The sequence below is a fragment of the Numida meleagris genome, unplaced genomic scaffold (assembly GCF_002078875.1).
Source record: "Numida meleagris isolate 19003 breed g44 Domestic line unplaced genomic scaffold, NumMel1.0 unplaced_Scaffold180, whole genome shotgun sequence".
In the NCBI taxonomy this organism is placed as follows: domain Eukaryota; kingdom Metazoa; phylum Chordata; class Aves; order Galliformes; family Numididae; genus Numida; species Numida meleagris.
In genome coordinates, this window is record NW_018363597.1 from 904,765 (window position 1) to 927,255 (window position 22,491).

General features: G+C 50.1%; 3 protein-coding genes across 3 annotated transcripts in view; 2 read left to right on the plus strand and 1 right to left on the minus strand.

The window, feature by feature from the left end:
• The window catches only part of DHX30 (DExH-box helicase 30), a 60,790-nt gene extending 60,026 nt beyond the window's left edge, over positions 1 to 764 (minus strand). Inside the window, exon 1 of the mRNA XM_021382125.1 lies at positions 607 to 764. The gene's annotated coding sequence lies outside the window, so the exon portion shown is untranslated. The remainder of the gene's footprint in view (positions 1 to 606) is intronic.
• The window catches only part of LOC110390697 (GTPase IMAP family member 8-like), a 685,191-nt gene that overhangs the window by 467,489 nt on the left and 195,211 nt on the right, over positions 1 to 22,491 (plus strand). The gene's annotated exons all lie outside the window — the stretch shown is intronic.
• The window catches only part of SMARCC1 (SWI/SNF related, matrix associated, actin dependent regulator of chromatin subfamily c member 1), a gene marked incomplete at its 5' end in the record, with an annotated part of 72,027 nt that continues 49,537 nt past the window's right edge, over positions 2 to 22,491 (plus strand). Inside the window, 10 exons of the mRNA XM_021382111.1 lie at positions 2 to 160; positions 5,137 to 5,256; positions 7,167 to 7,252; positions 10,708 to 10,789; positions 11,977 to 12,069; positions 14,511 to 14,580; positions 16,481 to 16,550; positions 17,582 to 17,657; positions 21,097 to 21,222; positions 21,866 to 21,984. Of these exons, the coding sequence (XP_021237786.1) occupies positions 2 to 160; positions 5,137 to 5,256; positions 7,167 to 7,252; positions 10,708 to 10,789; positions 11,977 to 12,069; positions 14,511 to 14,580; positions 16,481 to 16,550; positions 17,582 to 17,657; positions 21,097 to 21,222; positions 21,866 to 21,984 (1,001 nt within the window). The remainder of the gene's footprint in view (positions 161 to 5,136; positions 5,257 to 7,166; positions 7,253 to 10,707; positions 10,790 to 11,976; positions 12,070 to 14,510; positions 14,581 to 16,480; positions 16,551 to 17,581; positions 17,658 to 21,096; positions 21,223 to 21,865; positions 21,985 to 22,491) is intronic.

Genomic DNA, 22,491 nt, shown 5'->3' on the forward strand with positions numbered 1-22,491 from the left:
GGCGGCGGCTGTGGGGGTCGGCGGGGGAGGCCCGGGTCTGGCCGCGCTGTCGGTGGCGAGACGGAAGGACGGCGGCCCGACGGGGAAGTTCTGGGAGAGCCCCGAGACGGTGTCCCAGCTCGACTCGGTCCGCGTGTGGCTCGGGAAGCACTACAAAAAGGTGCGGCCCGGGGGAGGCGGGCAGCGGCGGCGGCGGTACCGGGGACGGCTCGGGGAGGGCCGGGGGGGCACGGCCCGCACGGCCCAACAAAGGGCCGCGGCGACAGCAGCGCGGGGGGCGGCGCGGGGCCCCTCAGGATCCCCCACAGGGCCGCCCCTCGGGATCCTGTCCGGACCCCCCCTCTCGGAGCCGCTCAGGATCCCTCTAGGAACCTCCTCAACCCCCCCCAACCCTTCACAGGTCCCCCACGACCCCGTCTCAGTGCCCCTCAGGATCGTTCTGAGAGCCCCGCAGAGCTCCCCAGCACCCCCTCATGATCCCCTCAGGACTTCTCACCCCACAGATCCCGATGTCGGGGCTCCACGTGGGGCCGTGCCCGTGCTGTTCCGGGCACAGCGGTGCCATTGCTCACAGCTGTACCCCGCGGCCCCGTTCCTCTTTCATACCGTTCGTCGCCCTCTGTGCTTCTTTGCTTTCTTTTGAAGTGCCTGGTGGTGGTGTGTCCTTCCCGATATCTGAGCCTGAAGTGGAACTTCCAGAAGACAAACTCTGCTCTGGGTCAGGTGTTGGAATTGGATGGGCTTTAAGGTCCCTTCCAACCCATCCTACGTTTCTGTGATCTTCAAGGTTCCTTCCAACCCATCCTATTGTTCTGTGATCTTTAAGGTTCCTTCCAACCCAACCATTCTGTGGTCCTATGGCTTGATTACTGGTCTCGTGGTCCTCCAGAAGAAGGGTACTTGAACTGCCCAGGGTTAAAAACCAGGCAGTGTTTGGAGGTGTTGGATGTGTTGTGTTGGATGTGTTGTGCCGGTCTGGCCACATGTCTGCGGAGAGCAGCCACATGTCTGGGTCAGCACAGTGCTTGGAGCTTTGTGTGGTGGTAAAGAAGTGGTGCTGCAAAGGCGTGTGTCTTTAACTGGAGTTTGTTTTGATGACGCTTCTCCTGTTGCTGGGCTCCTGAGAGGGAACATTCATTCTTTCATTGCCTTTTTGTCAAGAAATCTGTGGCCAGAGAAGGCCATGAGGATGCTTGGGGGATGGAGCATCTCTGCTCTGGGGCCCGGCTGAGAGCTGGGGGTATTTGGCCTGGAGAGGAGAAGCCTCTGGGGAGCCCTCCCTGCGGCCTTGCAGTACTTAAAGGGAGCTGATAGACAGGAGGGAGAGTGACTAACAGTGATAGGACGAGGGGGGACGGCTTTAAACTAAAGGAGGGGAGATTTAGGGCAGATGTGAAGGGGAATTCTTTACCCACAGGCAGTGAGGTGCTGGCACTGCCCTGAGCTGTGGTGCCCACCCCTGGAGGTGCCTGAGGCTGTGGCAGGGTCCTGGGCAGCCTGAGCTGGGGGGGCAACCAGCCCATGGCTGGGGGGGCTGGGGTGTCCTTTCCAGCCCACTCCATGCTGCGATTCTATGGTTATATGACCTTTAAGGGCCCTTCCAACCCAACCCATTTTGCGATCCTATGAAATGCCGACCAGCATGCGGTCAGCCTGCTGCTTTTGAAAATAACCTTGAGCTGGCCCCTGCCATTTTCCAGAACAGCCATCCTGTGCTGAGAACTCTGACGGTGTGGGTAGCACTGAGGTGACCGGGGACCCTGCAAGTTGCTTCCCCCCTCGGGGCCTGCCCTGGGCTGGTCGTCCACAACGGGAGCTCTCATCCCGTGCTCCAAAGCAAATCAGCTGTCATGGGGTTACACCTATCAGTATTACTGGCTATAAAGATTAGATACGTGTGTTTGTTTCTCAGGCTGTGGGAGGCTGTTCAATTTGAGCCAAGAAGAAACTCTTGTTGAATTCCAGAAATGCGTGAAATCCTTTAGAAAATCAGGAAGGATTTTTCTTTTGGGAAATGAATGAACAGTTGTTAACAGCGTTAGAGAAGGACCCACAGACCATAAGCTTGAGAGCTGATGGCTCTCTGAAGTGCAGCCGACAGGCTCCGCTCCTCGTGTTCCATCGTGCAGCGGGTGCTCTGCTCTCAGTCCTGTTCCCTTCATGCAGGTGGTGGCTTTGCCGTAGGCCCCTGTCCCCTTCCCCAGGAGCATGCAGTGATTATAGCTGGTAAATGTAGGTTGTAGTTTCCTGAACTCCTCCGGGATGGTGAGCCCACCGCTTGCCTGTGCTGTGTGGGTTTGGGAGTTCTGTGCCCGCTTCGTGCAGTGGTTTCTAGGGCAGCTCGTGGTCCTGTTTCACGGCGTCTGGGTGGTCTGACTGCAGCAGCGTCCAGGTGTCCATTGGAAACAGAAACCTGTGCTTGAGAAGCGGGGGGCAAACTGGGCGGTTTGCTTCTTGTTGCGTCGGTGCTCGGGGATCTCTAACGCTGCGCGTTTTTCTCCGTGTTTGGAGCTCTTTTGTGTTCTTGCTTTCATAAAAAGTAACAAGGGCCGTAAGTGAAATCCCAGTATTGTGGTGCTGGTTTTCCTTTGGCCGTTGCCCAGTTGTCTTGGATGGGGCAGTCTTTGTCTGGGGAAGGAAAGGATATCTGTGCAGCAGGGCTGCAATGCAGAGCCGTGACGGGGTTGGTTGAGGTCAGGAACCACAGCGACGCTGGGTACACAAATCCACCCTGATGTCTGTGACAAAGGCTTTTCCCATGCAGCTGTAACGGCAGATCTGCCAGGGAGGATCAGTGGTTTCTCCTGCAGGCAGTGCCTCTGCTCTCGACTGAGTTTTTTTGTAGTTCTGGTTGACTGGGCAGTGCGCGGTGTGGGTCAGGCTCTGACACAGTCCCTTACACCAAAGCTGTCGGGCTGGGGATCGTAGGATCACAGAATGGTTCGGGTCGGAAGGGACCTTTCAGATCGTCCAGTTCCAACCCCCTGCTACAGACAGGGACACCTCCCACCAGACCGGGTTGCTCACAGCCCCATCCAGCCTGGCCCTGAGTGCTTCCAAGGAGGGGGCATTCCCAGCCTCGCTGGGCAGCCCGTGCCGCTGTCTCACCACCCTCACAGCAAAGAACCGTGCATCGCTTCTGGAGCTGGTTCTGGCCGCTGTGGGGAGGAGAGGGAAGCTTGGAGACGTGTGGCTTCAGCCTCCTCAGCTCCTCCAAAACCACGGGGTGCCCATCAGGAAATCATAGCTCTGCTGCACCGGAGCCTGCGGGGCAGAGCTGCGTGCTCCTGGCTGCTGTGATGAGAGGAGTCTCGTGTGCTTCCTTCTGAAAGCTTTTAGCCCCCTGCTAAGGGGAGACCCCGGGCATGACGCGACGTTCCCATGCAGGAGGATGGCAAAGCAGTGGTAGTGCGGGGCAGCACCGGGGCTGCCGTCCCAATCGGGGCAGGTTTCTGGTGCCATAAGGTGGCTGTGGCAGTAGTGCTGTGTGGGGTGTTGCCTGAATTCAGTTCTTGGATTGCTGCTGGGTTGGTTTTTTTCCGGCAGCTGTAAGTACAGAGGTGCTTTGTACTGTTTCCCTGTTAGTCGAAGCTGCCGATGCTTGCTGTTTTTATGCATTTTTGATGCGTTATTAATTTACAGTACAGTTAGACTCAGCGCAAACAGCTTTGGCTTTTATTCCGTTTAAAGAAGCAAATGTAACAGTGTCGGGGTGGGGGGAGGGGTTTCCCCCATGGGATGAGTTACTGTGGTTATGAAGTTTTCTGTTCACTGTTGACAGAATAGTGAAGACTGAGGGGCTTCGCAGCTCCTGCACTGCTGCCACCTCCCCGGAGGAGCCCTGTGTGCAAAGGGACAGCGTTCCAGCTCTGCTTTGCTGGGGATGCTCACTGGTGTCAGTGTCCGTGTGGCCGGGGGGGCCGGTCCCACCTGCAGGTAGCTGGGCTTGCGTGCCAACCCGTGCTTGTGCTTTTTGGGCACGTGGAACGCGTACGGCGGCTGTGTCCGGAGCGAAGCTGTTTGGTAACGGGGCTGGGATTACTTACTCAGCGGTCAGGTATGCCGCCCGCTGTGCTTCTGTTTTCACCTTGGTGCAACCCTGAGTGTCACGAGTGCGCGTGGCAGTAGGCGTCGCTGAGCTGGGGGCTGTTCTGCTCTGAGCTGTGTGCAGTGGCAGGGCTGAAAGGTGTGAGCTCTGGAGCGGCGATGTGCTCGTCTGTGTGCTGCTGGCTGCGGCGGTCAGCGGCTCTGGAACAGATGGGAAATAATACACACTAAAGAGCTTTAAAAGCATATAGTGCACTGTATGCATTTAAGCCATCCTTGGTGTAAGGCATGGGTGAAAAGTGTGCTGGTGCAGTTAGCAGTAGGATATAAGGCTCACGGCGTGCAGGGCGGGATGCTTAGCTTTGGAAGCACAGCCTAGGGCTTCTGATGGAGGTATATTCCCAAGTGAATGTTAGGTGTGGGGCTGGGGCACCTCATGAGGTTTGGGGGTGTCTGTGTGCTCGGAGCAGCTGGGCTGTGTCCCAAGTGTGCGGCAGGAGCTCCGCAGGTGCTGTGGGACACAAAGGGAGCACTGTTGTGGTCTGTCAGTGTGGGTGGCACCTGGGGAGGCTTGGCGAGGTCTGACCGCTGCGTGACACCGTCGCTTCCATCTGCTGAAGGTCCCGGCTCCGTTGTCTTAAGGGGCTTTAGGGGAATTTGATATGGAGGCAGCACAAAGGTCTCGCAGCTCGTGGAGGTGAATGGCTGTAGGGGAGCTGTGCTGTGATTTTTCCCTTTCCATATCTGTGACACTGGGAAATGATTGGTTGCAAAGCACGCTCTGAAGTTGCTGTAGGAAGCCTTGTGCATGCCTGGGCCGTAATTGGCCTCTTCCTGTATTAGGAGCAGAATCAGACTGAAGCAGTGAATCTGTCTGTCAGGCTCTGGTGGCCACAAGGAATCGGTGATGATGCGCAGATAGGTACAGGCTGAGACCCATGCAGTGTGCTCACCCCGTGCCTGACCCTTCTCCCCAGCAATCCCTGAACTCTGCTCTGCAGCTGACCCAGCAGCCTGGGGAGTCAGTAAGCCGGTCTCCGTGTTGTGTCAGCCTCCTTGCCAAGTCAGCCTGTGTGCTTTGTCTTTCAGTATGTGCAAGCAGATGCTCCTACCAACAAAACTCTGGCTGGGCTGGTGGTGCAGCTGCTGCAGTTCCAGGAAGATGCCTTTGGGAAACACGTCACCAATCCTGCCTTCACAAAGCTCCCGGTGAGTACTGGGGCGAGCTGCTGCCGTTGCAGGTCTGCCTTCTTGGGGTTGTGCTGCTGCCCCTGGTGCTGGGGCTCTGCTCAGCCCATGGCTGCAGTGGCACGTCCCCTGCAAGGGGCCAAGATTTGGGGACACATTTGGAAACGATTTCCAGAATGCTGTGGGAAGGTTTTAATTCCTAGCAAGAGCCTTATGTGAACTGCGAAACATTAAATCAAACCTGCTGGGACTGATGCATAACTCCTGAGTAACTAACGTGCATGTTCTGAAGGAGACAAGTTGAATCAACAGAAATTCCCAATGAAACCATCTCACCTGTGATGCCATCGATGCTGGAAAAAGGCAGGACCATGTCTGTGGTAATGCATGGTTACCTTGTTAGTCCAAGACAGCTCGCCAGTCACTCACAGCACTGACAGGCAGAATTAGTACCAGCCTTTAAGGATTGCTGGTAGCACTTCCAGTTCAAACTTGGTACTCCTTTACCACTAGCATCCTCGTGATTGCATTCAGAGATTGGCCCCGTTGTGCCTGGGATCCTGTGTACCTGGAGAAGGATCTCGCCAAAGGAGCACGAACTACAAAAAACACGTGGGGTGCAGCAGGCACTGAGGGCAGAGAGCAGCACTTTGAGTGGAGGGAGCAGTGAGGCCTGGCATGGGGCGGAGGCTGTGGGCTCTGTTTGAGCTCCAGTTGGCAGGGGTGGGCGCAGGGCACATACGTGACTGCAGCACATGCCCCGTGGTTACAGCATTGAAACGCTCATTGTCCAACCTTGTTAGTTCTCAGGTAAGAAAATGGCAATTACCTGTAGTTGCTTGCGTGTTTCGGTGAAGGTTGTAGTGAGGAACCAGCTCGTGAGGCTGGTTGATCTCGGTCACCTTTTCACAGTGGATTTTGTTAGGTAAAATGATGGAGGATTCTGCCTCACCAAAGTTTGTCTCCTCTTCAGAGCAGGTTTTAGCGTGATTGCTAAAAGCTCTTTCCTTCTGTTAGCCCTTGGTCACCCGAGGGGCAGGTGCCTGCTCTGCTTTGGGCTCTGGGTCGCTTTGGGTGCACAGCAGTGCTCTGAACAGGTGGTGGAGCAGGAGCAGCTCTGTTCCTGTTGAATGAATCTGAAGGATCTTCTTTGTGTTGGTTTTGGACAGCGGTTACGTGATACGTCCCAGAGCTGCTTCTCTTTCCCTTAGCAGCCCCGGAGCCAAGGAAGGCAGTGTTCCATGTCGTTCCCGTGCCTGGTGGAAGAACGAATTTAAAACGTTTGTCGGTAGTGCTGATGTGTGTGATTTGGTGCTTGTTCTGCGTTAGCAAACACTCCTGAAGCGTGATGTACGCAGGTTGAAAGAACACGACCCAGCCTGATCGAAGGAATTAAGCCAGAGGCTGGGCCAGAAGCACTCGTGCTGCAGCAAAGCAACGTGGAGCTGCTGCGTGCAGTGCTTCCAGGGGTCTGGAAACAGTTTGTGAGTGCAAAGGGAAGGCCTGCTGGGCAGAAGCAGACTTTTAATATGTTCTGTAATCGTGTCGTGTGCCACTTTGTCTAATTAGTTAGTACATACATGCTGTTGCATGTTTTTCTTCTTCCTGTTCCGAACTGGGTGCTCAGAGCATGGGATGTGCTGTGTCAGTGCTCTCAGAGCGCTGCTCAAACCCAATCCTGATGCTGTGCTCATCTGCTCCAGGCTTGAGCTGGGCTAGCCCGTCCTCAGCTGTATCTGAGGTTACTTGGCAGATATCACTGCAGATACCAGTGCAATAGCAAAGGTAATTCCAAACTAAAATTTGCCAGGGGAAAAAAAAAAGAGAATGGTTACATGTCTGAAATTGAGCTAGCAAGTATGTGTTCGTTGTAACTGTTTTAATTACCTGAAAGTGAATGCCACTGTCCTCACTCTTCTTTTTGGTTCTAGGCAAAGTGCTTCATGGATTTCAAAGCTGGAGGTACATTATGTCACATTCTTGGTGCTGCTTACAAATATAAGAATGAACAGGGCTGGTAAGTTCTGATTTTGCTTTGTACACCTTTTGCATGAGATGAAGCACATGCAATGCCTATGCAGACTCCTTGAGATTTAATACTTGCTGGAGAGCTGGGTAGGCAAGGGAGTCAGAGATGGGAAGAGGAATTTTTTCCCTGCTTTGCTGATGGTTGCCTTGTCTACAGACACACCCGTGTTCCTAAATTTAAAGACAAGTTGGCCAAGTTTGAGCTCCTGAGCCTCGAGGTTGGGAGTTGATTACGAACTCGAGACTTTTTTTTGGCGTTTGCTTGCCGTATGACAGAGCAAATTAAGCAGTTATTGTAGAATCTGCTTCCCATCAGGAAGACTCAAATCATTATTGCTGTATCGAGCGGGGGGTTAAGCCATAGCTGGGGAAATAGGAATCGTTGCAAAGATACAGGTAGATAGATATAGGGTGATCTGTTGCTTCTCAGCCTCCATAAATGAGGAGTGTGAGTTAAAGCACTGCCCTGTAGCCACTGACACTAGCATTAAAGCTCTTCACGTGATATCCATGTTGCTTTCTGGCTTCTGCATTTCTAAGTTGCAGTCCTTCCAAAGCGGCATGAGTATTTGAGAGCATTAGGAAGAAAATGAGGATGAGAAGCCTTGAGATAAAAGCAAGCAGAGATGGGCCTTGTACAAGCATTTAAATAGCTCTTGATCTGACGTTGTGCAGACCTGCAAGAGCGTTCCTGGAGCTGGCTGTGTTTCTGTGACCCACAGGAGCAATTCAAAAGGCAAAAAATCCAGTAATTCTGGTAGGGCTGGTCGGTTTTCAGTTGTTGATACTCACGTCAGCACATTGGGTATCCGAGGTGGTGATATGGGAGAGCTGGAAGGAGTGAAGTGCTGCCAGGCTTTGTTTCCTTTCTGCCAGCACCTGGAGCGAGGTGCCCGTCGGCAGCGCTCTCTGTGCTGTAGCATTCAGGAGCGCCTTGCTGCCTCTTTGCCTGCAGGTAGAGCACTTAAATATTCATCAAGCAGGAGCCATTTCCATATTCCACTTTTTTTTTTTTTTTTTTCCCCCAGAACAAATTGAGTTTTCACTCACTGCAGTTTGTCCGCAAAGCGCAGGCACACGGCTGCCTCCTCTCTTCTCACTCTCTTGCTGATTCCTCAGAACTAGTGGGTAGTGCCTTGTGTTCGTGCATGTGGGATGTAGAGGGAAGTAATACTGGAACTTAACTCCGAGAATCAGATTTAGATCCCGGAATGTGTCCTTCACTGACTCAACCAAATAATACGTGGTGTTTTGCCTGAAATGATTTTTTTTTTTTTTTATTTAATGGTACGCATTGTCGCTCTTGCTTAACCTGTTTGTGAATGATCTGTCTTATAGGAGAAGTACCTTTCCTCGCCATAATAGGTATGTCTGAAAAGTGCACTTACCCAGTGCAGCTGGACATACCCTGTCTGTCACTGCCATTGAAGTAGGTGGTGGCTAAAACCTGCCAGAGGTGTCCCGTAATCTGAGGACAGGAGGGATTAGTACTGCTATGTCATCTCCTTTGCAAAGAGTGCTATTGCTTGGTACACTGACGTGCTTCTCTTCAAGTATGGGTTGCAAAAGTGCGGGGCATGAATAGCATTTAACGAATCCAAAATGCAGATCGTAGGCAACCAAATGCAACAACTTGGATCAAAGCAGAGTGCCTTAAACGTCTTTGTTTCATAGGGACTGATGTCTGTTAGCTATCTAGGGAGATCTGTTTGCATTAATTTGGCATTTATTTCCATTCTCTTCCTTGAAACATGATTGTACCTCTCTGGAGCATGTACATTTTGAATAAACCATGAAGCGTCAGCGCGTGAGTCCTGGGGAAGAGCCTGGGCCTTGGCTCAGCGAGCACTGTGTGTGCCAGCACGGCCGTGCACTGAGCTGTGCTGAGCTCCTCCTGCCAGCACAGAGCTCCCGACACGCGCAGCGTGCTTCAGACACGGGCAATTCCCTTCTAAACCTGAAAAAAGACTCTAAGAACTACATCAGGATATCCTCTTCCACTCCTTCCCCAGCTCTTTAGCGGGAGGGGAAGCGTCTGTAATACTGATGGGGGGTAGAGGAGCAGCCTTCTGCTGGTGCTGTGTGGTGCAGCGCTGCGCTGTGCCACGTTCATGCGGTGCCAGCTCCGTGGGCAGCTTCTTCCTGAACCTGCTGACAGCCCCCAGTGAAGGCAGGCGTGGTGATCTCAGCTGAGGGGGCTGCGTTACGTTCAGCAGCGCCGCTGCCATGCCCTGGGTGGGCAGGAATGGGTTTTCTGACTCCAGCTCGGTCCTGCTTTGCTTTACCTCTGCTGCGTATTTATCAACTTGAAACGCCGATTTGATGTGCTACCGGATAAAAAACGCGTGTCTGAAAGAAACCGCCGTGAAACATGTGGGCACAGCGCCGAATTCTGGTGCTTGAAGCTGGGCTGTGAACTCTGAGCAGCTCGTCAGTCGCTGCAGGGTAATGAGTTCATGGCTGTGGGAGGTATTTCTACATCCCTGTCCACTCCTGGCTGCCAGCACAGCGTTCCGGTTCAGAGCGTTCTCAGGCCCTGCTGGTGGCTGTTTCCAAAACTGCACAGGCACGGAGGTGCAGCAGGCAGGGCCAGGCCCACCTCTGGCTCCTGCAGTGCTCTTAGTGCCATCAGGGCCCAGCCTGACCCTTTCTGGGGGCACAGTGTTCCTGCCCTTCACTCGAGGCTCAGGTGGGTCTGCAGGACGCCTGCTGGGGCTCTCATGCTTCTGCCTTCCCTGGCAGAATCTTCCCTGTTTCTGATGGATGCTTCCATCCACGCTGCCACTCCCAGAGTCTGATTACTTTGTCACTGCAGCGAGCAGCTTTAAAGTTCCAGAGTCTCGTAAAGATGATCATCTTGTCGGGCTGGATGATCCATAGGGGCCCCTTTCAACTTGGGCTATTCTGTCATGCTGGTGTGGGTCGTTAGCTGCCCTGTGCTGTGTGCAAGGCCCTTCTCATGGCAGCACATGGCTCATGGGCCTCCCCCAGGGATTGCCCTTGTTCCTGGGTTGGATTCTGGGGTAGGTGGTGGGAGCATCGTGTGGTCAGAGAAACGCCACCGCTCAGCCGTGGGTTTCCCCCTCTGGCTGTTGAAACCTGTCTGGAATATTTGATGGTTTCCATTTAATTATCCATTGTGCCTGCAGTGGAATGCACAACCCTTCTGCAGGCTTTTGCTGGACAATTTCAGCCTTCATTTTTCTTAAGCGTATCACAAATCATTTTCATTTTGTTGATTGCTTCATTGTATTGGTTGGTTGTTTTTTTTTTTTTTGCTCGAGGGCTGCCAAGCGAAGCAAAAATACTTGATTGTGCCCTGAATGTTTCCACATAGCTTCCACAGTCTGTTGTATTTTTTTATCTGTAACATGAGAGATTCTTTGCTTCTGAGCAGGGGAAAGCTGAACCCTTTAATCCTTATTGAATCGTTTCTCTCACCAGGCGGAGGTTTGACCTGCAGAACCCGTCCCGGATGGATCGAAACGTGGAGATGTTCATGAACATTGAGAAAACACTAGTGCAGGCAAGAGGCTCAGATAAGAGCACATGGTTCTCTGTGTGTGTTTGTGTGCTCGGGGGAAGCAGCTCCCTGCTGTGTGCTCCTCAGCTGTGACATGCTGAAGAGCCTCCTCTGTAACATCTGTAGAAGCATTAAACGCTTTCCTCCCTCTCCCTCCACATCTCAGTCACATTTGTGTTACCTCTTGAAAACTTCAGTGTGCTCTCCCTGATATTCAGTGGGGTACGCACAGGGTGAGGGGAAAAAAATGCCAGTAAGGTTGGGCAGTGCTTCCCCAGCATCTCCATCGCCCCGTGCAGGTCGCACCTTCAGGGCTGAGTAACTGCTGCTCTGCACGTCCAGTCTTTCCTCCTTGGCACTTTCAGCTTTGTGGTGAGGTGGACTCTTTTCAGGGCTGGGTGCATTTTGACCCTCCCTTCTTTTGTCAGACCCCCAGAGCTGCTACCAGAAGGCAGTTGTGTGGAGTTCCAGTTCCATTTGGAGTTATTTGCTCTTTTTTTTTTTTACTGCTGGGTGAGAATAACGGAGTGTTTCTCTCAAACTCTAAAACCTGAGCTCTGCTGTTTATTGTCAGACTGTGTAACAAAAAATGTAACTTTCAAGTGATTGTCAAAAGTGGAAATAGGAGAGACAGCGATAAGAAACAACGCTTCATATTTAAGAAGTATTAAAATCATACAGCTGTTCTAATACATAACAAAGTGCATGTAAAATGCCAAATAAGTTAAGAGCATACCTGTCAGGGTTGTGGGAACGCACAGAGCTGTGTGGCAGTGCAGTGGGACAGGTTTGGGCTGGAAGTTGTCACCCAGGGGGCTCCCATTCCCTTTCAGTGAAGTCTTGTCACAATTCTTCCAAATCCAAGGCGTGACTTTCATTGGGGATGGATGTTTTGTGAAAGCAGGAATTAAGAACTGCTGCGGCGGGTTGTGTTCCCATTCCCTATGCCAACAGCACTCTGCTGGGGCACACAGCATGTCTGCAGAAATAAGCATGGGGTGAGGCTTCAGGAGGGAAGTGGGCAAAGGAATGCTGTCCAGAGGGGCTGTGGGGCTGGAATTAGCACATCTCATCTGTCAGATGCATCTGGTTCCCTTTGAGCTTTTTGAAGCGTTGGTGATGGTGGCAGGAATTGTTTGGTTTCTGTCCCAGGTGCTCTGCTAATTTCTTATTCTGTCTCCTCTCTCCAGAACAACTGTCTGAGCAGACCAACCATCTACCTCATTCCAGATATAGAACTGAAGCTGGCTAATAAACTGAAGGATATCGTCAAACGTCACCAGGTAACTCTTACACAGCGTATCTTAAAACAGCTTCCTTCCTTCTGTAGGATGGTGTGCTTACATGACTGCAGCATACTGGTCGTGTTTGGGCTGTGTCAGAGCAAGGCAGCAGCAAGAAGTCTGTTCAGAGCACGAATCAGCCATCTGTAAAATGCCATCAGTGGTTATCGTCACGTGGGCGCCGAGTCATTACTCTGCTCTGAAAGTAAATGAGCTTTTGAGGCTTAAAGCAGCAAGCTGTGTGAGATCTGTTTTCTTAGGCTGCTACAGGCCTGAGCTGATTTAGTGTTGAATTCTGCTTACGTAAAGCAGAAGCTCACAGTCTGTCCAAGTCTGAGCCCCAAAAAGGTAGTGCATAACATGACTGTGGTAGGTGGATGGTTGGACTAGGTGATCTTGTAGGTCTTTTCCAACCTAGCTAATACTATGATTCTGTGATTCTCTTCCAGATGTGTGGGAGCAAGCATAAAGAAGTTTTAATCTTAAAAGCACTGCCTTAATAGGGCTTTTTTTAACTTGCTTTTTCCTAGTTGTGCCGAGCAGAGCACAAGCAGCATCACGTTCTTGTTAGTACGTTTCCACAAGAGTCAGCATCTTTGTAATTGGACATACTGAGGGATGGCTTGAACGAGGTGAATGGCTTCATCTTCTAAAAACAGAAATGGGCTTTTCACTTCTGTTGAGGGAAATACTTTGGAACATGAGCTGTGTGGGCAGGTAGGGCCGAGCGGAGCGCTGCTCTGGGCGAGCTGGGAAGGAACGTGGTCAGTAGCCCTTTGTGTCAAGAGAACTCAGTGCTGCTAGCCAAGGGGAACGCTTTCCTTTCCAGGTTAAATGTATTTGCTGTGGTATGGTTATGAATCATCTTCTCAGCCTTAACTGTACAGTTTTTCTCGAGTTACTCGTAATTCTTCAGCTGAATCTAGATGCTTGCTGTTGCTGAAATAGGGGTTAATGCTCTTTGCGGTCTACGGATGAAGTTGTTACGGTTTCTCATAGTGATTTTCTTTCTGAACGTTGATTTCTGTATAAGGAGCAGCAGAATGATCATTCAGGGCCTTTAAAGCAGACAATGAGCGAGGTTAGCATCTGTATCTGTCTGCCACAAACTCCTGCACCTGGTTATGCCTCCAGCTTCCAGTCACACTGGGTTTGGCAGAGGCAGGAAGCAAGCCTTGCGTTTTGCTTATATCCTTCAGAAAGCTGCTTTAAAGTCATCTATCCCATTCTCTGCAGCCAAGGCAGAGCCTAGGAAGCCCTCCTGTTTTCCTGGTGTCTGCGTACTGTTTTCCTTACGCTCTGTAGGAAATGGATGAAGCATACTGATACGATTCAGGTTAGGTACCTGGAGAGGTCTCTGCAACTCGTGGCCAATGAAGGGGAGTTTCCATTATGGTGCCTTGAACACTTTGCAGATCCTTCAGTCACGCCTGGGCACGTCCCTTTTCTCCCGAAGGATTTTAAATTCTTCTCACTTCACAGCTTCTTTTTTTTTTCCTGCTGCTCAAAGATCACCTCCTCTCCTTCTTCCCAGTCCTGTGCTCTTGCTAGGATAGCAGCGGTCCCATTTCAGTCCCTAATATCAGAGCAATCTCCTGATGTTCCTACCATCGTGTAATGTAAAGCTTTGTAATGTTTTTTTCCTCCTGATGGCTGGTGGCAGCCTTGTGAGTCAGTTGTTCACGTACTGTTTCCTGTACAGTTCCATCTGTTCCTAAGTCCTTTAAATAAATCTGTCCACTGGTTATGAAACGTAAATTCTGAATGATGTTCTCACACAAAACTATACCAAAACATAGTTCCTCCTCTGCAAAAGAGCCTGAGCTCTGTGAATTTCTGCTCTCTGTGGAGGTGACTGTTCATCTTCAGAGACTGGTGGTGTCTGCAGCGTGTGGGAGAATCCAGATACCTGACAGACACCCAGCTACCTAGCAGGGTTTGCATCCATGATGACGTGGGTCCCCAGGAATATAACTGTGGCATCTTTGTAAGCGTGAGAAATTCACCTGTTGTTGCTTCTCACGAGTGAATTGTTGTAAGCCTTCGAGAAGAGAAGGTATGCTCATGTTTGAACGTTGCTCACAAAATTGTGTAACATTATTGTTGTTGTTTCCGACGCATTCCCTTTGTTTTATGTCAGAGTGTTAAAAAGACCCTAAGTTTTTTGTCTTTTAATGTACAGACTTGATTACTGAGGGTGTCCTATTCAAGGCAGCCATATGCAGTGAAATTCCTGTTTGTACCTAAATCGTAGTGTTTAGAAATTCTCTTAAAATAATTGCTTTTTTCCAGCACTTTAATTGGAGGTTGTATTCCTTGTAGTTGCAGCGAGCCTTCAGTGTTTCTGGGTTGCATGGGATGTGGGTGAAAGGAAACAACTGATATGTGGGGCAGTGTGCTTGTTACTCACCTGCTGTCTTTTCCTCCCACCTTTCTCGCAGGGAACAGTGACTGAAGAGAAATCCAAGGCCACCCACCACGTTTATCCAAGTCCTACCTCAATGGATGATGGTAAAGATGCTTTCCAGTTTAGAAGTGGCAATAATCTTGTAACAAAATTCTTTTAGCGCCTGTGGGAGATTTCACACGGGCACAAAACGTCCTTAACCTACTCCTGGGAGCTCCTTTAAAGTATTTCTAGGATTAAGAACTCCAGATAAAATCACTGTGCCCTCCTTCTAACCACTGGGTTTAACACATTTGGTTGATGCGAAGCTTTGAGGACAAGGTCTGTGACACAGCTCGTAGCACTTGGGTTAGTTGGGATATTGGTGTTAATTGCTGAGTGCAAAGCAAACAAACACTGTGTTTGTCCCAAATAACTTACAGGCTGAAGGGGACCGAAGCCTAAGGGTCTGGAAGGGCTGAAGAACAAATTGACTTACATGAAAAATAAAAATTAAAAGGAAGGATAATTGAAGTAGGAAATGAAAGCTGAAGTTCCCGCTAACTTTTTTTCTTTTCTTTCTTGGTGTGTCCCCCCCATTGTGGAAGAATTGGCCAATACAGTTCCAATACAGTGGAACAGTGTTAGGAAACAGCAGGGTGTGTGAAAGGTATCACAGACACCAAAGTGAAGGAGAGTGGAAAGCTTTCTGCCACTTTCTGCTCTTCCTGGGTTATAGATTGGGAATGTTGTCCTTGAAGGTGGTTTGGCAAGGTGGACACAGTAACAAACAGCATTGTTAAGTGGAGACTGTTGGCTTTATTACAATGTGTTCTGTCTCTGCATGAGGTAGGTTCTCAGAAGCAGTTCAACAGCTCTGGCCTTCAGCACATAGCAGCCAAGAGCTCAGATGTATTTTTGCATTGAGTAGCTGGTCCTTGTTGCTGAGTCTGAGCTGTGCTGCCATAGCTGGCTGTTCCTGGTACGCCCTGGCATCCCAGCTCCACTAGGTGGAAGTATTCACTTCCACATTGGGCTGATGAAGGGCTGCGTGTCCACTGGTGCTTGTCTGTGTGTTCTGTACTTCTGGGAACGTCTTGCCAAGCCACAGGTTTGCATTGCTTTTACCACGGCTTCAGCTTCTTGGTGAGGGTTGGACGTGGTGGTTCTGCAGTCAGTGAGCATGCAGCTGTGCTAGACAGAGCTGCCCCAGCCCCGGGTTGCAGCCAGGTGGGAGAGCAGCTGTGAATTCAAGCTGGGACGTTCCACGAGTGCAACTCTTCAGGGTCTTTCTCTGGGCCACGTTCTTAATAGCTGGGTAGCAGGAGGTAGGTAGAACATTAGTGGAACTGGGGAGAGGGTCTTGTGGAACAAGTGTAAATCGATAGAAGAAGATAAGAAGGGGATTCATAAGTCTAAGAAAGTTTTAAAATATATATATATTTAGTGGTTGACAAGAAAGCGTTTTGGGAGAGCTTCACTCTTTTCAGTTGTACAATGATGGCAAAATTGTGACGGACTGGAGAGTATCTCTCACCATGTTGTTTCTGTTGGCTTCGCTGGATTCATTTTGAAGGATTTGCTTGGAGCCATCCCAGCCAGGCAGAGCTCTGGGGAGATGGGACGGGCCCAGGGAGCTGCCAGTGCTGCTTCTCTCTGCTTGCAGCTCCTCCTGCTGCTGGGGAGCAGATGAGTGTTTCAGGCTCCATTGGGCCTTGGTCATGAGCGCGTTAGGGCATGGATACGTACAGCTGGGGAAGGAAATGCAATCATTGTTTGTATTAAGATGATTTTCCTAATGTAACATCTGTGATTTATACAAGCTGAGCACACAAATGTTTATCCATGGCAGAGTTAATGCAGGCAACTGTATTGTTGTTACGGGTCAGGACACTAATTTCACTGCAGTATACTTAATCAGAGATAATTGCATTAACTTTTCTACGCTTGAGTGTGGAAAAGCAAAATAGTGTGTTATGTGTTCTGCAGTCTGAATCTGATGCTACATCTCTTTCCCCTTTGCAGATGAATGGTTGAGACCCGTGATGAAAAAAGACAAGCAGGTGCTGGTACACTGGGGCTTCTTTCCAGACAGGTAAAGGGGGGGGGGGGGAAGGAAGGCACACCTCAAATCTTCCTCAATTTAGTTAAAGGCCAAGTGCTGTTTAGAACTTGCAGTTAGGCCAATCCACGTCCTCGTACAAGCTGCTCCTTCAGCTTACTAAGCCTTGCCTTTGCTGATGGTGATGCTCTGCCCTCAGTGCTGTCAGTAAGGAACCTACATGGAGAATGTCCCAGCTGGGTGGCTGTGCTCTCCTCTTGTTCTGCAGAGCAGTGGGCACAGATGTGTTCTCCAGTGCCCTATGCATGCTTCGGCAGGAGAGAGCAAACAAGGATTGTCCTTAAGCTTCTTTCTTCACTATTAAATATTTTTGTTTGTATCATATCAATAACCAGGGATGTGTGTACTGTGTAGGCGTGTATGTAAAGGTATTTCTAAATACCAGTATGAACATTAGAAACGCTGCACGCACATCTTTCCTGAAGCATGACTTCTTCCAGTTGCTCGGCACCTGTCTGCTTACGAGGGGTTTTGGTTCTTGCTGCTTTTTGAGTGCAGCTTCTTAACATTACTGAACAGATTTATGAGGGGAATAGTATGTGGAAAAGCGACTGTAAATAATGAATGGGTTCTGCAGCAGTAGGGATTGAAGAGGAGGATGCATTTTATTTTCTCCTAAGAGTCTGGTATCTCTTACTCTAAATTCTCAAGAAGCAGTTAACTTAGTAACGGGGTTTGCACGAGTGACTCCACTTGTGCTGTACCCTGAATCTAGAGGCTGGATGTCTAATTCCAAGTGGGACATAACATCACTGAGATGGGTTCTGAGTTCAGAAAGTGAAGAATGTGCCCTGGATGCCTCGGACCCCTCCCTTCCCAGTGTGCCCTATTCCCACCGCAGGAACTGGTGATGATTCCTTTGTTTGACTTTCACTGAGTGGAAAATAACGTGCCGTTCCATCCCGGCAGCATGATTTGCAGATGTCAGAATTGCTGAATAAAATATTCCCGCTGGATGAGCAGCCCAGGGGACCAATTTTGTTTTCTCTGCCTCTTCTCATTAGCTATGACACTTGGGTTCATGCCAACGAAATCGATGCTGAAATTGAGGATCCTCCAATTCCTGAAAAGCCGTGGAAGGTGAGTCTGCCTTAAAGAGCTTCCCAGAGTTATTGTATCGGTGTAACTCATCCGGGGATGCTGCTGGGTAGATGCTTTAGTGTGCTGCTGAGTATCAATGGCTGTATTTCCATATATATGGAAAAAGAAAGTGGTATTTCTAGAGCTGTAATGAAAATACCCAACACGTTTCTTTGGTCTGGAGAGGGCCGCTGTGGGAAAATACTTCATGTGGGCGAGGAGGGCAGATGAACGCATCCCTCATAATGCCAAAATTAGCATGTTTATTCTGGCCTGACTTGGGGTGTTTTGTGTGGAGGGTAATTCCTTCCTCTGCTGCAGAGATGGAGCTGTCTGTGGGACAAGCGCTGACTGCTCGTTACTGGAGCATCCATGGCTGGGGAGTGGGGATGGGGGTGGAACCATATCTCTGTGACCTTCTGAAGAAGGTTGTGATAGGAAAGAACTATCCAGTGAGAAGCCCAAGGTTACTTCATGTGTATTACAGCCTTGAAGGCATTTTTTTGCACGGGTACAGAAAGTTCATGTATGGAAATGGCCAGAAATAATAGGAGCTAGATTGTATGGAATCATAGAATCATAGAATGGCCTGGGTTGAAAAGGACCTCAAAGATCATTGAGTTTCAACCCCCCTGCTGAGTGCAGGGTCACCAACCACCAGACCAGGCTGCCCAGAGCCACGTCCAGCCTGGCCCTGAACGCCTCCAGGGACGGAGCATCCACAACCTCCCTGGGCAACCTGTTCCAGTGCGTCACCACCCTCTGTGTGAAGAACTTCCTCCTAATATCTAACCTAAATCTCCCCTGTCTCAGTTTAAAACCATTCCCCTTGTCCTATCGCTATCTATCCTCACAAACAATTGCTCCCCCTCCTGTTTATACGCTCCCTTCAAGTACTGGAAGGCCACAGTGAAGTCTCCCCGGAGCCTTCTCTTCTCCAAGCTAAACAAGCCCAGTTCCCTCAACCTTTCCTCATGGGACAGGAAATTGGTTTCTTTAGAAAACCAACCCCTGGTGCAAATGAAACCTTGTTGTTCTCTGTGAATTATTAAATGTGGCAACTCTATTTGCAGTAGTTTCAGGTACCGGCGGCAAAGCAGAGCTCGATGGGCTGGGTGTGTTGTGTATGGCCGTGGGCTCCCGCTGCCCTCGTCCCTCCCTGCTGCTGGAGGTTCTGCCTCCTTCTCCTCTTGGTTCTTGCCGTGACCGGATTTGCCACGAGCCCTGGCACCGCTGCAGGCAGCGCAGCTGTGGGGACGCAGCTGTCCCTGGGGTGAGAGCCAACCTGAGAGTCTGGGAGAAAACAGCAGCTGCTGCGAGAGCCCCGAGGGCTGCAGCTCACATTGCTCTGCCGCAGCGTTGGCTCAATGGGGAGCTCTGCTCGGAGCTGACGTCAGGGGGATGAAAGAAGTCTGTCTGATTCAGTTCACTGCGAGAGGACAATGCAAAGCAGTTGGGATCAAACAGCAGTAAATACTGCTTAACGTCCTGTTATTGGGCTTCCTCTTTTATGCGTAACGTGCAGTGTTGTTCTGTCTCTGTGCTGTTAATCTGAATAGCTGAGTTAGGAAAGGGCAGCTCGGGTCAGAAAATAACTCCATGTGATGTCTCTTCAAACACTCCCTATTCCAAACTGCTTCTTGTAAATAAATGGGACTCAAGCTTTCGGTATAGAAATCACACTAAAGCTCCAAAAATTCATTATTCAGCTCTGTAGACTTGAAGATGGCTGTTTGAAATCAGGGTAGTCCATCTTCCCAAGGTACTGCCACTCTTCCTACCTCTTTGTCTCCATTGCAGCACGTTCTCTCTGTTAAGGTGATCTGTGTCCTACCTGGAGGATTCTGAGAGGGATTTCTGGCATCTGGAGTATGCTTTTAATACAGAGCCGTTGTCCCAGCTGTGAGAGCTGACCTCACACTGGAGGTGACTTAAAATGACTGAGGAGCAGACATGGCATTCAGCAGGATTGCAGCATGTCCAGCCTTTATAGCATTGCCTCGTGGAACTGTCACTTAATATGTGTAAAAACTCATATGAGATCTGTAATTTCAGAGCCTAATAACAAGGCTGAAAGTATTTCCTTCATCCTGTTAGGTCCATTGTGGAGTGACTGCTTGCAAAAAGCATCGTGTCAGTATTTTCATAGAACTGTCATAGAATCATAAATGGCCTGGGTTGGAAGGGACTTCAAGGGTCACCAAGTTCCAACTCCCCCCTGCAGGCAGGGCTACCAAGCACTAGATCAAGCACTAGGTCAGGTGCCCAGGGCCTCATCCAACCTGACCTTGAACACCTCCAAGGATGGAGCATCCACGGCCTCTGGGCAGCCTGTTCCAGCACCTCACCACTCTCTCTATGAAGAACTTCCCCCGACATCCAATCGAAACCTTCCCTCCTTTAGTTTGAAACCATTCCTTCTTGTTCTATGGCTATCTATCCATGTAAAAAGTTGATTTTCCTCCTGCTTATAACCTGCTTTTAAATATTGGAAGGCTGTAATGAGGTCTCCTCGCAGCCTTCTCTTCTCCATGCTGAGCAAGCCCAGCTCCATCAGCCTGTCCCTATAGGAGAGCTGCTCCAGCCCTCTGATCATCTTCGTGGCCGCCTCTGGGCCCTCTCCAACAGCTCCACATCTTTCCCGTGCTGGGTGCCCCAGGCCTGGACGCAGTACTCCAGCTGAGACCCCACGAGGGCAGAGCAGAGGGGGACAATCCCCTCCCTGCCCCACTGCCACCCCTCTTCTGATGCAGCCCAGGACACCATTGGCCTCCTGGGCTGTGAGTGCTCACTGCTGGCTTATGTTCAGTTTTTCATCCACCAGAACCCTGAGGTCCTTCTCAGCAGGGCTGCTCTCAAGGTGTTCTTCTCCCAGTCTGTAAATGTAGCTGGGTTTACCCTGACCCAAGTGCAGCACCTTGCACTTTGCTCTGTTGAACCTCATCAAGTTCCCACCTTTCGAGTTTAACAGGGTCCCTCTGGATGGCATCCCTCCCTCCTAATGTGTCAACTGCACCACTCAGCTTGGGGTCATTGGCAAACCTGCTGAGGGTGCACTCAATCCCATCATCTGTGTCATTGATAAAGGTGTTAATGAATATTGGTCCTATAACAGACCCCTGGGGGACACTGCTCATCACTGGCTGCCTCCTGGACATAGAGCCATTGGCCACAACCCTCTGGCTGTGACCTTCCAACCAATTCTTTATCCACCCTTCATATCTCACCAGTTTAGAGATAAGGATGTGGTGGGGGGGCTATGGCCTTGCACAAGTGCAGGTAGATGACATCAATTGCCTTCCCTTTATCCACCAATGCTGTCACTCCATCATAGAGGCCACCGGATGGGTCAGGCACGACCTTCCCTTGGCGAGGCCGTGCTGGCTGTCTCAGATCACCTGCTCGTCCCTCACGTGCCTCGTGTTGTTCTGTTCTTTAGGTTCATGCCAAGTGGATTTTGGACACAGATATATTCAATGAATGGATGAATGAGGAGGATTATGAGGTGGATGAGAACAGGAAAGCAGTGAGTTTTCGACAGAGAATCTCCATGAAGAATGAAGAGGTAGGTGGCTCTCAGTTCAGTGCGTGACCTGGTGGCACATTCATACCCCTTCTCTCTCCAAAAGTGACCAAAATTCAATCAAGCTGAATACATTTGGGTATCTATGGTAGTACAGCTTAGCTTGAATTTCTTCTGATGTGTTATTTATCCAGAACTGTTGCTCCCTTTTATTATTTCTATATTCTGTACCCCTTCCCAAGGATGGCAAGAGATGAGACTCACTTTGTACTTTCTTTTAAATGAAACCAGGCATCCAAATTCCCTGATTTTGTACCCTTCCTGATGCAGGAAGTTTGGTAGGACTCTGAGAACATTTGTTTAACCTTGAGGCCAGGCTGCTTGCTGGAAAATCCTTCTTGATGGGTACAGTACATTGAACGTGTCATAAGTTAGCTGCTGAGTCTTGCTGAAAGAGCACAGTTACGTAGGCAGCTCCTGCAGTATCCAGGGGATAGCTATAAGAAACTTAGACATTTGTCAAGGTGAAATAATGCATTTGGAAATTGTTGTGGAGCTGAGTATGGAGCTTGCTGCAGTTCTGCTTTTAGCCCCTTTGCTGTAAGATGTAATAAGGAAGAGCAGCCTCCAGCGATTCAATAACTGTAGTACTAAGGATGAGCTTACACCTTCATTTCTCTTACAGCCTGTGCGTAGTCCAGAGAGGAGAGACAGGAAAGCAGCAGCAAGTACACGGAAGAGAAAGCACTCTCCTTCTCCACCCCCCACTCCTGTGGAGTCAAGAAAAAAGTCAGGGAAGAAAGGGTGAGTGTCTCAGCAGCTGGGGCTAATGTTCTGGAAGATGTGCTGATGGGCAGGCCTGGCCATTCTCACTTTTCACACCTTAGATCAGGGTAGAATCATTATTTCTACAGTAGGTTTGTGTGGTTTTAATAGTGCAGTACTTACAATTTCTTTACTCCTCTGTAGAAGTGCCATTGCCTGCAGGTGGAGGAGAATCTGTGCAAGTCCTGATGTTAGCTGTTCCTCAGCAGCAGGACTTGGTGCTGCACTGGCAGCAGAACTTAAGGCAAAGTCACTCAGCTGCTTCTGAAACAGCTGAAGCTAGTTCAGTTAGTGAGAGCAATGGTACGTGTGTACTTGGAGGAGGGCCACTGGAACGACTGCGTTTAATTGGGGGATTTTAATCTACGTAGCCACGTGTTCTGAAGCAAACTTTTGAAATGTCACTTCACCAGAGCAGCACTCGTTGATTGCAGTTTGCCTACAGATCAGTGTTGTTTGATTTTTTTTTTTTTCCCCCTCTGTGCT